At 30.9% G+C, this 13,727-nt stretch overlaps 2 protein-coding genes across 2 annotated transcripts; both read left to right on the top strand.

The window, feature by feature from the left end:
- Nucleotides 1-722: 722 nt before the first annotated feature.
- On the top strand, nucleotides 723-2,908 carry LOC102594344 (cytochrome P450 71A2-like). The gene is made up of 2 exons (XM_006351356.2): nucleotides 723-1,676; nucleotides 2,286-2,908. The coding sequence occupies exons 1-2, from the start codon at nucleotides 777-779 to the stop codon at nucleotides 2,877-2,879; spliced, it is 1,494 nt and encodes a 497-aa protein (XP_006351418.1). The 5' UTR covers nucleotides 723-776; the 3' UTR covers nucleotides 2,880-2,908.
- Nucleotides 2,909-9,531: 6,623 nt separating this feature from the next.
- Nucleotides 9,532-11,517, top strand: LOC102581879 (cytochrome P450 71A4-like). Its single transcript, XM_006351487.2, has 2 exons — nucleotides 9,532-10,436; nucleotides 10,770-11,517. Exons 1-2 carry the CDS (start codon nucleotides 9,549-9,551, stop codon nucleotides 11,373-11,375), a joined length of 1,494 nt encoding a protein of 497 aa, XP_006351549.1. The 5' UTR covers nucleotides 9,532-9,548; the 3' UTR covers nucleotides 11,376-11,517.
- The last annotated feature ends 2,210 nt before the right edge of the window (nucleotides 11,518-13,727 follow it).

Genomic DNA, 13,727 nt, shown 5'->3' with positions numbered 1-13,727 from the left:
ACCCCCCCCCCAAAAAAAAATTTAAGTTTATTTTTAAAAATTATTTTCAGTTTCAATTCAAAAATTATTTAGTACTCTTTAGTAAAAATAAAAGATATTTTCTCAAAAATATTTTTCATTCATAAATCAAACACACAAAAATCTTTTTCGGAAAATATTTTCTACTCACCAACCAAACATAAGAAAATAGGTCCAAACTCTACTTGTTTTCCAGGAAAACATTTTCCTTAATACCAAACACACCCTATATATTATATATCGTGATTATGATCAAACATATCACTTATTTTTTATTGTTTCAGAGATTTAAAATATTTGTAAAAAAAATTTCAAAGTATCTAAAGAAAAGATTTTATGATTTCGACAAGTTTCATAAACAAATTTTAAAATGATATCGACCACTTTCTTGAAGAAATTAGTGACATAGACCACTTCTTTATTATAGAAACAAAATACAGCTTTTCAAAAGCTAAAAATGTAGGTTTTCCCACTTAGCACCTTTTGAAACATTGGCCAATTAACAAAGTACTGTTCTAATATTGGCTAAAAAGATTTACAAATTGTTACTCTCGTGCATTTAGATTTTTGACAGGTATCCATTAATATTTTAACGACCAAGATTTGATTTATTTTAAATGTGGTTAAGTTACTTCTCTCTCAAAAGTCAAAACCTTAACAAGCTACTACTTAAACTACGTTAGTCTTAAGGTTGGAACATAGTTTGAGTCCAAATATTCTTGATTTGTACTCAATACTCCTTACTTTGTAAAACAAAAATGGAGTATTTTCTTCTTGTTCCTCTGCTTGGCTTCATTTTGTTTCTTCATCTGTGCTTCTTTAGCCCTTCAAACAACCAAAAGAGGTTATTACCACCATCTCCAACAAAGCTTCCAATCATAGGAAATCTCCATCAACTTGGATCGCTTCCTCACCGTTCTCTCCATAAACTATCCAAAAAATATGGTCCACTCATGCTACTTCACTTTGGCAGTAAGCCAGTGATTGTTGCTTCCTCTGTAGATGCTGCTCGCAATATCATGAAAACTCACGATCTCGTTTGGTCAAATAGACCTAAATCTAGCATCACTGATAGACTCTTTTATGGCTCTAAGGATGTGGCCTTTAGTCCCTATGGTGAATACTGGAGACAAATTAGAAGCATTACCGTGCTTCACCTTCTCAGCAACAAAAGAGTCCAATCTTATCGTCGTGTGAGAGAAGAAGAAATATCAAACATGATTGATAAAATTAGGCAACAATGTGATTCTTCAAATTCAGTTGTGATAGATTTGAGAGATGTTTTTAGTTGTATGACTAATAACATAATCAGTAGAGTGGCCATAGGAAGGACATACAATGAAGGGGAAAGTGAAATTGCTGTTAAGGCTCTCATAGAAGAACTTCTTATACTTATAGGTACTTTCAACATTGGGGATTATATTCCATGGCTTAAATGGCTCAATAAAATCAATGGTCTGAACACTAGAGTGAACAAAGTAGCTAAAGATTTGGATGCATTCATAGAGAGCGTGATTGAAGAACGCAAGATTAGGAACAAGAAAGTAGAATGCAGTGCGGGTGAAGCTAAAGATTTCGTGAGTGTTTTGCTGGAAATTCAGAATGGAAAGGAGACTGGTTTTCCTGTTCAAAGAGACTCATTGAAAGCTCTAGTTTTGGTAAATTTTCCCTCCTTATTCCTTCCTTGGTTTGTGTCTTGTTTTAATTTTCTTTTAAGCATCCGTCTTACACAGCAGGATGACATCACTCTATGAAGAAGATCCACAATGTAGTCTTAAGGGCTTTGAGAGTTTTGTTAGCGGGAGAATTTGTGAGACAGAAGTGTCATGTTATCAGTTGTGTGGACTTCTTTTTATTCTGAGTGATTTTTTTGAGGTTATTCTTCTCGATATTTGTCCATGTATATGTTCTAGTTCAGTTAATCCACAACCATCATGATATTCAATGAAAGTCCCTAGTTTCAATATCCTTAACAGTATATCCATTCTGTCTATCATCAAGATTCAACTTTGTATTATAGTCAATTTCTAAGGTTTCTCCATAACCTCCTTCTATCTTGGACGGTATGTAATTCATAATCAACAGCACCATTTGTAAATTATATATTCTGACTAGTCTATATATGTACTGTGGAATAGTTAAAACTGTGTCAATCAGAATATTTTTTCTATAACCTTTATAGTATATATATATTTTTCTTAATTTTCATATTATTTATTTTTAAAAACTAGTAAATTTTGTTCTTTGTGTTTCTTTATAATACACAGGATGCGTTTGTTGCTGCCACAGAATCAACGTATACAGCTTTGGAGTGGATAATGACAGAGCTTTTGAGGCATCCAAGAGTTATGAAAAACTTACAGGACGAAGTGCGAGAATTAGCCCAAGGGATAACAGAGGACGACTTAGGAAATATGCAGTATCTAAAAGCAGTGATCAAAGAAACTCTCAGGCTTCATACACCGGCTCCACTACTAATTCCTCGAGAATCAATGGAAGACGTAAAATTACTAGACTATCACATACCTGCTAAAACTCAAGTCATTATTAATGCTTGGGCTATTGGAAGAGACCCATTGTCATGGGATGATCCAGAAGAGTATAGGCCAGAGAGATTCTTAAATAGTGATATTGATGTGAAAGGGCTAAACTTTGAGTTGATTCCGTTTGGAGCAGGGAGAAGGGGCTGCCCAGGAACTGCTTTTGCTATTGTGGTAATTGAGCTAGCATTAGCAAAGATTGTGCACAATTTCAATTTTGCATTATCAAAAGAAGAAGAATTGGACATGACTGAATGCCATGGGATCACTGTTAGTAGGAGATCACCTTTGCTTGCTGTGGCTACTCCATGCTATACCTAGTTGTCAATAATTTCACAATATGAAATAAGTGTTTGTTTGCACATATCTGTTATGTTCTTGTTTGCAAGATTTCTTCTTTTTGACATGTTCTTGTATGCCAAAACCATCAAGCTATTATTCTACACGGCAAGAGTTCAGATTATACACTACAAAAAAAATATAGGAATGATTAGCTACGAAATTTGTTAATGCCCCGTAATTAACACAATTATTTGGCAATTCATTGCTAATCAATCATTAAACTGGTTTAGCGACAAACATATGTAATTTAGGGACGAGTTTTTTTACCAAAGCCATCCATTAATTATGGGATTATGATTTATGACTGTTATTGAATATACCCTCTACTTTATTTTATTGTTTGACTTTATCCTCACTTATATTATTTGGTCAATTTTACACTTGCAGTAATTGAACTTATCAAATATACCCTTCCACTAAGATTTCCCCTAATCTGTCCAAAATTCTCCGATTTCAGACCAAAATACCAATTTCAAAATGATCCATAATACCTTGCGACCCGCCAAACTAAAACCCAAATCAGATTATATAACGGCATATGCTATATTTCGTGATAATGATATAAAAAAAAACAAAAAAAAACATATCACACATTTTTTATTGTTTCAGAGCTTTAAAATATTTGTAAAAAAAAAACTTCAAAATATCTAAAGAAAATCTTCATGGTTTCGACAAGTTCCATAAAGAAATTTTATAATGATATCGACCACTTTCTTGAAGAAATTAGTGACATAGACAACTTCTTTTATTTTAGAAATAGTAAAGTAGTATAAGATTTTAAACAAATATCAAGCGTGAAATCAAGAAGAGAATCTTTAAAATATATATCTTATTATTTAGTTAGTTTTTGCTGGAATGTCTATACAACGTCAGAATTTTTGGGTTTGTTAAATATTTTTTTTTATTGAAACTATGCAATATTAGTTGGGAATTGTATATATGTTAATACCTCATTTAATTTTGGGAAAATTAAGCGGTTAAGCAAACTTATAGTACTTAATTACTCATCATAGCTATAGTTTGCTATAATTACCACTCGCGACTAATATTATACACCTAGTTACGTGGACTGACTTGAGTTTGTATAATTAACCACGTTTGTATATGTATAATTCGCCACATTTGTATAATTCGCAGCTAACAATTCTTTGTTTTGATTTGTATTTGTATATGATTGTTTGTATATGTATATGATGATGATTTCCTTTGATTTTTCAGTTTTGTCATCATATACATTCAATTTTTTTGTGTATAACTTTTTAAAGTTTGTATAAACGTGTAGTTTTTGGATTTCGTATAATATAATTTATATAATGTAATTTGTATAATATATTTTGTATAATTGTTAAAGTTCATATATTTATGTTTGTATCAATTTGTTATTTCGAGTTTTATTATATTTGTATAATTTCAGACTTTCACTTGCGACTAACATTATACATTAATTACGCGGGCTGACTTCGAGTTTGTATAATTTGTCACGTTTTTATATGTATAATTCGCCAGAATATACAAATACATATGTATAATATACAATTATCTAATCTATATACATATACAATTCACCTCTCTCCCACTCTCTGCCCTCTCTCACTTGCCTCTCTCCTCCCTCTCCCAATCTCACTTGATATATATACAAATACATATGTATAATATACAATTATCTAATCTATATACATATACAATTCACCTCTCTCCCACTCTTTGCCCTCTCTCGCTCGCCTCTCTCCTCTCTCTCTCCCAGTCTCGCTTGCCTCTTTCCTCCCTATAACATGTAGCTACGAATTGTAATTATCAAACTATAGCTATGGAGAGTAATTAGGCTATTTTTGAGTGGCTATATGCAAAAGTTCCTCTTTAATTTTTATGTTTGTCTTCTTATAAATTTTTTAATTACAATAAAAAGAAAAATAAACTTCTTCTTAATAACCTTTTTTTTTGTAATTATATCATAACAAATATTTTTCTTTCAATAATTGACTTAATACATAACCAAATCATTAAACTTGACAGGACCACCTTAGACATTTGGGCTGCCTTGATATTTCACACCTTTTCATTCCTTCTTAAAGCCCAATTTATTATAATATAATGGACTTATGAAAAGGACCACTTGAAGCAAACTGTGAAGCCCATTATTTCGTCTGCCTCTGGCCCAGAGAAATACCCAAGAAAGGAGTTTGACTAATTAAAGCCGGTTTTCTCAATCTTTAAGAAATAGAGAACTTCCGTAAATGCATCCTTCGACTATCTAGTTTACCAATATGAATATGTACACTATCTATATATTTTGATTATATATGTGGCGTATAAGTATGTATATTATAGAGGAAAAAAATATAAATTTCACTAGTTTAGAGATTAATTATTTGATTTTTTGTGAATTTTCAATATTACCGCTCCTATCATATTTTGATTTCTAGAGATATATGAATTTCGCACGTTCAGATACAAGTATCTCAAATACATGCTAAGAAGATGTATCTAAATATGAAATTTAATTGAAACACATCCATTTATAAGCAAATCACGCATTCTTCCTTGTGTTTACATCCCTACTTTATTCAAATAAAGAAAAACGTCGTGGTGACTAAAAAAAATGAATTAAGTCGATTTTAAAAGAATTTCAAGAAAAAGAGAGTTTTAAAAGAGTCGCCCCCTAATTTTAGGAAAAACTAGGAAACCAGTTAATTAAAAATGTCAATGAAATCATTAGATTCTAGGTAAGGGGTTCAAATTATTCCGAAGGAAAGGTGTTAGGCATCTTTCGAAATCCACATATGTGAGTTCCGACTGAATTCATTTTTTTCAAATTGAAGAGGAGATAAAAACAAATATACAAGTATAACAAACATGCAATAAACACAAGCAATAAATTAAAATAATAATATAAGACACAACCTAAATTATCTAACATCGATATATACAAAATAATGAATAAAGAATATAATTCATATTTTCATTTGAACAACTTCAATGGGAAGCAACTTCGAGTACCTGTAAAAATACTTAGTAAAAGTGTTAGTAATAAATAAATATGAATAAAAGTAAATGAATTACATAATAGCTTAAAAAATAAAATGAGAGGCCTTGGAAATCGACGGTAATTTCTTCATCGGCCAATTTTAACATACAAAATATATAAAATTAAACTAAATTTCCGTGAAATGGGGTCGAGCTTAGGATTCACGTGAAATCTGCAAAAAAACAACATAAAAATCGTGAAAGGGAAAGGGGAAGGGGTCTGGTTACTTGGCTTTTGGAGGTTGTTTCCGGTGACTATTTCACCAGAAAAGGAGAAAAAACGAAGGGTTTTTGGAGTTGTTATTGTTGAGCTACTAGTGGCTGCTAGTTGTGGTGGTTTGCCGCTGGTAGCAACCAAAGGTAGAAGAGAAATGGGGTTTGTGAGTGGCGGCTGGAAAGTTTTTTAGAAAAAAAAGATTAGGTTTCTATCTATTTGGGAATTGTTTTTCTCAATGCCAAAAATATTATCCGCCACCCTTGAGTTAATGAATAAGCTATTGTTTATATATAAAATCGAAAACTACCTATAGTACAATACTATTCTCTTAAAATCGAGGGTCAAAACCATTAGTAAATAAAATATTTGCGTATGAAATTTTATCCATATTGAATGAATTTCTAGATTGTGCAAAATATCAAAATGTATATTAACAAATGTAACGAATAAATTGAATATTAAAAATTATATTGAACGTAACTAATGACATGTAAAAAATGCAATTTAACAGAAATAATAATTTAATCAAAATGAACAAATATTTGAACGTAGTCAACCGGTTATAACAAAAATAATGTAATTAAAATTATCTAATAATTTTTTTTGAATTTTTGACAAATAAGGATAAATATTGATAAACTTATTTAAAATTATATTAAAAAATGTATTTTAAACTATTAAATAAATAAAACTTAAAAATTACGAATTTTGAAAATATTAGGCTAAAATTGGGTGACAAGACCTTGAATTTGTTCTCTTATCAATTGAATAGAAAAAAATGTCCTTTTCAAATATATTATATGAAAATATACATCTCTCTTAAAAATGATATAGAACTAAAAACAAATTTCTCAATCATCACAATCATCACAATCACAATCACATTCACATTCTTGTTTCATAGTATATTTATTGAGATATATATATAGTTGATAGACAAGATATGGGCAGTCAAAAAAAATTGTCAACATAGTATTAAATTGACCCCACAATTGTCTTGCAATTTTCACTCAAACTTTACATTCTCTCTCCTTTTGGTTTCATTTTTCAGCCTTAACTAATAGTTTGGGCCCCACGATCCACATGTCAAAAAATGGGTGGAGCCTCTTCCAACTTTGGTTGGTTGGGCCTCTACCATAATAAATTTTTTCTCTACTTAGCACTTTTTTTTTTCTTTTTCTGGGGTTTCGATCATACAAAGAGGTGCCTTATTCCAACACAGTGTAAGTAGTATCTGTTGTTACTAAGATACTTAGAACAATAACTTTGAAGTACTTGGTATGAAACAACAAAGTTTAAGGAGTATTTTCAAAATTAGAAACTTAATACCAATAAAGAAAATAGAATCTGAAACAGATAAGAAATAATATATAAAATATTTTTCTCAATAAAGAAAATCGAGCCCCTTGATTAATGCACAATGTGTTCTTAGGAAAATTATTATCCTTTAAGTACACGAGGTTAATGAAATATATCCTCTAAGGATAGAATGATCTTACTCACCAGTGTATCAATACCTAAAATCACGATGTCAACGAACTACGCAACGATAGAAAAGTATACTTAGAATACTATATTTATTAGTAGAAGAAGAAGTCAAGAAATTCGTTGTTGAAAAATAATAAAAGGACCCTTTTATTTATAGACAACAAAGGATATAGTGAACATTTGTTTAATGTATCTTATTGTTTATCACAATCCTTTGGAAAAGTCAAAAGTATAACCCTTCATAAAAGTTACAATCTTACAAAAAAATCTCAACTTTTTATAAAAATTACAGCTCTTCGTAAAAGTCACAATTCTTCATTTTTCCATTGACACATTTTAAAACCAAACAGTATCTGTTCCACCGGCAAATATGTCCTACAATATTGCACTAATATCATTAAACTGTTTGTATTTATAACGAAAAATCAAACTTTATATTAGTATCAACCATATTATTTGTTGTAACCAAGAGGTCCTGAACTTTACCTAATTAGTATCGAGTCATAATTTGTGATTTATCACAAAAAATACCTCCGAATAATGGGAAGTCTGCTCAGATGTTATGAAGGTATTATTAATTATTATACTCCATCTGTTTAAAAAAGAATGATCTCCTTTTCTTTTTAGTCTGTTTTAAAAAAAATGATCTCTTTCCTTTTTTTGATAACATTTTAATTTCAGTTTTTCACGTGACATGTTTAAAGCCACAAGATTGAAGGACAATTTAGTACATTTGACATAACTTTAATTTAGGACTACAAGATTCAAAAGTCTTCTTTATTTTCTAAAACTCCGTGCCAAGTCAAATCAGGTCAATTTTTTTTAAAAGGAGGGAATACTATGTTGATATCTTGAAAAATTCACATGGGTGTTAAGGACCAGAGAATAAAATATAGGATATTTGTAGATCATGATCTGTTCCTTTTTAAACAAAATAAATAAAAAATATCTGGCCTCTTTTGCTTACTACAAGGATATACTAATTTATTTTAAGATCTAAGTATTTCATTATTGAATAAATATTCCACGTTTATAGCTTTTCTGGTCAAGCTTTGGAAAGTGAAAAATGTTTTTTAAAGATGTGCTTATTATATAACGTCTGAAGTGTTCAGCCAAGCTTCCACAGAGAAAATTAAGTGTTTTTATAGTAGCAAAAACAGGAGTTAATATGTTAAAATGTCATTGTACTATAAGAAATTATCTAGAAAAGTCATTGAACTACGTTTTGTATCAATAAAGTCACTTAACTTAAGATTTTTATCTTCAAAAATCACTCAATTATATTTATCATTAAAATAAATTTGATATAACTCAGGCAATAATTTTACTTTAAAAGTAATTCAATTTGAAAACATTTTCTCTGCCAAGATCTATTTCTTATTTCTTTTGTTCACAAGGAACCAAATGAAGAACTAGTAATAGCTATTAAAAGTTTAAAACTAATGTGTTGGCTGCTCGAGGTGTTGAAAAAACTTGTAAGTATTGAAACTGATGGACCATCTTGTACTTCTAAAAGAGGTTGTTGAGGTTCAGAAGAAGAAGATAAATCATAGTATAGTATAGATATTATCTTTGTAATTTTTTATTGTTATTTCAAACATTTATTATTTCATAATATTTTTTTTTTGTAGGATCCATGATTAAATGGCATAAGAAAAAAATTAATTTGTCATGTTAAATTTATTTTAATGATAAATTTAGTTGAGTGATTTTTGAAGATAAAAGTCTTAAGTCGGGTGATTTTATTGATACAAAACAAAGTTTAATGACTTCCTTACATAATTTCTCATAATTCAGCAACCTTTTAAGATATTAACTCCGAAAACTGAGTACAGTTTTTCAGTAGCTAAAAAAGTAGTTTTCCCATTTAGCACTTTTTGGAACATTGGCCAAACACAAAGTATTGTTCTAAAACAAAAATGGAGTATTTTCTTCTTGTTCCTCTGGTTGCCTTCATTTTGTTTCTTCATTGGTGGTTCTTTAGCCCTTCAAACACACAAAAGAGGTTATTGCCACCATCTCCAACAAAGCTTCCAATCATAGGTAATCTCCATCAACTTGGATCACTTCCTCACCGTTCTCTCCATAAACTATCCAAAAAATATGGTCCAGTCATGCTACTTCACTTCGGCAGTAAGCCAGTTCTTGTTGCTTCCTCTGTCGATGCTGCTCGGGATATCATGAAAACTCACGATCTTGTTTGGTCAGGTAGACCTAAATCTAGCATGACTGATGGACTCTTTTATGGATCTAAAGACGTGGCCTTTACTCCATATGGTGAATACTGGAGACAAATTAGAAGCATAACGGTGCTTCACCTTCTCAACAACAAAAGAGTCCAATCTTATCGTCGTGTGAGAGAAGAAGAAATATCAAACATGATTGATAAAGTTAGGCAACAATGTGATTCAGTGATAGACTTGAGAGATATTTTAAGTTGTATGACTAATAACATAATCAGCAGAGTGAACATAGGAAGGACATATAATGAAGGGGAAAGTGGAATAGCTGTTAAGGCTCTCCTAGAACAACTTCTTGTACTAACAGGTACTTTAAACATTGGGGATTATATTCCATGGCTTAAATGGGTCAATAAAATCAATGGTCTGAATAGCAGAGTGAAGAAAGTAGCTAAAGATTTGGATGCATTTCTAGAGAGCGTCATTGAAGAAGGCATGATTAGGAACAAGAAAGGAGAATGCAATGTGGGTGAAGCTATAGATTTCATGGGAGTTTTGCTGGAAATTCAGAATGGAAAGGAGACTGGTTATACTCTTCAGAGAGATTCATTGAAAGCTATCCTTTTGGTAAAATTTCCCTCTTTATTCCTTCCTTGGTGCGTGTCTTGTTTTACTAATTACTATAGTCACTCATAGCCAGCCAGCCAAGCGGTTTACTTGATTTATTAGATTTCTAAGTTTTATTCATAACCTCCTTCTATCTTGGACGGTATGTAATCCATAAACAACATCACCATTTGTAAATTATATATTCTAAGTTTCTGACTAGTCCAGATATGTACTTGGGAATAGTTAAAAACATTGTCAATTGGAGTATATATTTTCATGTTAATTTTCATAGTACTATTTATTTTTAAAAACTAGTAAATTTTGTTCTTTGTGTTTCTTTATAATGCATAGGATGCGTTTGTTGCTGGCACAGAATCAACGTATACAGCTTTAGAGTGGACAATGACAGAGCTTTTAAGGCATCCAAGAGTTCTGAAAAAGTTAGAGGATGAAGTGCGAGAATTAGGCCAAGGGAAAACAGAGATAACAGAGGATGACTTAGGAAATATGCAGTATCTCAAAGCAGTGATCAAAGAGTCCCTCAGGCTTCATCCTCCGAATCCACTTCTTGTTCCTCATGAATCAATGGAAGACGTAAAATTACTAGACTATCACATACCTGCTAAAACTGAAGTCCTTATTAATGCTTGGGCAATCGGCAGAGACCCATTGTTGTGGGACGATCCAGAGGAGTACCGACCAGAGAGGTTCTTGAATAGTGATATTGATTTCAAAGGACTAAACTTTGAGTTGATTCCGTTTGGAGCTGGCAGGAGGGGTTGCCCAGGAATTACTTTTGCTATTATCATAAATGAGCTAGCATTAGCAAGGATTGTGCACAAGTTCAATTTAGCATTACCAAAAGAAGAAGAAGAATTGGACATGACTGAATGCCATGGGCTCGCTGTTCGTAGGAAATTACCTTTACTAGCGGTGGCTACTTCATGGTCTAGCTAGTGCTTAATAATTTCACGATCTGCTTCCTTTTTGGGTGTTTTGCACGTCTCTGTTATGTTGTTGTTTGCAAGATTTCTTCTTTTGACATGTTCTTGTATGCCAAAAACATCAAGCTATTCTATACGTCTTGCCGTTTGATATTTAACTATCCAACTAAAGGTTTTCCAGGTTAAGTTGGGATATAACTGATTGCAAAAGAAGCCTTGCCTTTTTCATTTTTATTCTTCAATAAACAGTGGTATAATTGAAGTGTTGAATTAATATTACAGAACCATAGAGGTAGAATTCTGTTGAAATAACTATTTGCACTTCAACGAGAAATTTGCCGGGGAACGTTTTTCGGAAATCCATTAAGGTAGAATTTTGTTGAAATAATCAAAATTTGTGTTAGATATATTTGTATTAGTCTGTCCCAATAATGTGTTTGAATTACAATAATATGAAAATGAGAATGTTAATGCTTTTTAGCTAACTTAGTAGGTGTTTGGACATCCGGTTTTATATTGCAATATAAAATTATGAGATGAAATTAGCGTTTGGATATGTGATTTCAAGTTGATCAAATTCTCCAAAAAGCATGATTAGGGATTTTTCAAATACAAAAATTGACTCACAAGTTTATAATTTGTAAAAATAACCCCACATTTATGTCTACTAATATTTTATTTCACATGTAAATAAAATTTATAATTCATATCATTACTTTTTGAATCATTTATATCTCATATAACGATTATTCTCAACAATATAAATTTATTTTACTTCAAATACATTCCAACTTTACCATATATATTCACCAAATACATTCCTACTTTGACCAATTTTTTTTGTGGGTGTTTGTGATGATTTAATAAATTATGTGTGTTAGTTCGAATGGGTAATTATAGGTATTTATAAGTTCAAATGAGGTATGGACTGTGAAATAGAGTTATTCTATACCCAAAACTAACATCTAAAGCCAAAATTATGAACGTTCGAAGTTTCTCTTATTTACAACTACACTAGTCTCTGGTAAAATGGTCATAATGCTTAACTTTAAACATTGAATGATACAAAATTGGTGGCATTTGAAAGAAAACTCATTGACCTACAATTTTCATATGTCATGGCTCACCTAATTCATTACGTACTAAAAAATATGGTAGTATACATTGTTTGCCTTCAAGAGAGGCACACATTGATTGCATGTAGTTCTTCGACCAAATTTTTTTGTGGGTGTTTGTGATGATTTAATAAATTATGTGTGTTAGTTCGAATGGGTAATTATAGGAATTTATAAATTCAAATAAGGTATGGAACGTGAAATAGAATTTTCTATACTCGAAACTAAAATCTAAAGACAAAATTAGGAACGTTCAAAGTTTCTCTTTTTTACAACTACACTAGTCTATGATAAAAAGGTCATAATGCTTTACTTTAAATATTAAATAATACAAAATTGGTGGCATTTGAAAGAAAACTCATTGACCTACAATTTTCATATGTCATGGCTCACCTAATTCATTACGTACTAAAAAATATGGTAGTATACATTGTTTGCCTTCAAGAGAGGCACACATTGATTGCATATAGTTTACCCACAAAAGATTTTTGTGGGTGTTTGTGATGATTTAATAAATTATGTGTGTTAGTTCGAATGGGTATTTATAGGTATTTATAAGTTCAAATGAGGTATGGAACATGAAATAAAGTTTTTCAATAACTGAAACTAACATCTAAAGCCAAAATTATAAATGTTCGAAGTTTCTCTTATTTACAACTAAACTAGTCTCTGGTAAAATGGTCATAATGCTTCACTTTAAACATTAAATGATACAAAATTGGTGATATTTGAAAGAAAACTCATTGACCTACAATTTTCATATGTCAAGGCTCACCTAATTCATTCCGTACTAAAAGATATGGTAGTATACATTGTTACACATCGATTTCATTTGATTTTTTGATAAAAAATCTTTATGGGTGTTTGTGATGATTTAATAAATTATGTGTGTTAGTTCCAATGGGTAATTATAGGTATTTATAAGTTCAAATGAGGTATAATACTTGAAATAGAGTTTACCTATACCCGAAACTATCATCTAAAGCCAAAGTTATGAACGTTCGAAGTTTATCTTATTTACAACTACACTAGTCTCTGGTAAAATGGTCATAATGTATTACTTTAAATATTAAATGATACAAAATTGGTGGCATTTAAAAGAAAACTATTTGACCAACAATTTTCATATGTCATGGCTCACCTAATTCATTCCGTACTAAAAGATATGGTAACATACATTGTTTGCCTTCAAGAGAGGCACACATTGATTGCATGTAATTTTTTGACCAAACATTTTTGTGGGTGTTTGT

The sequence above is a fragment of the Solanum tuberosum genome, unplaced genomic scaffold (genome assembly GCF_000226075.1).
Source record: "Solanum tuberosum cultivar DM 1-3 516 R44 unplaced genomic scaffold, SolTub_3.0 scf00127, whole genome shotgun sequence".
NCBI classification, from domain to species: domain Eukaryota; kingdom Viridiplantae; phylum Streptophyta; class Magnoliopsida; order Solanales; family Solanaceae; genus Solanum; species Solanum tuberosum.
The sequence above is the reverse complement of the archived record's forward strand: the minus strand, read 5'-3'. Positions and strand labels throughout refer to the sequence as shown.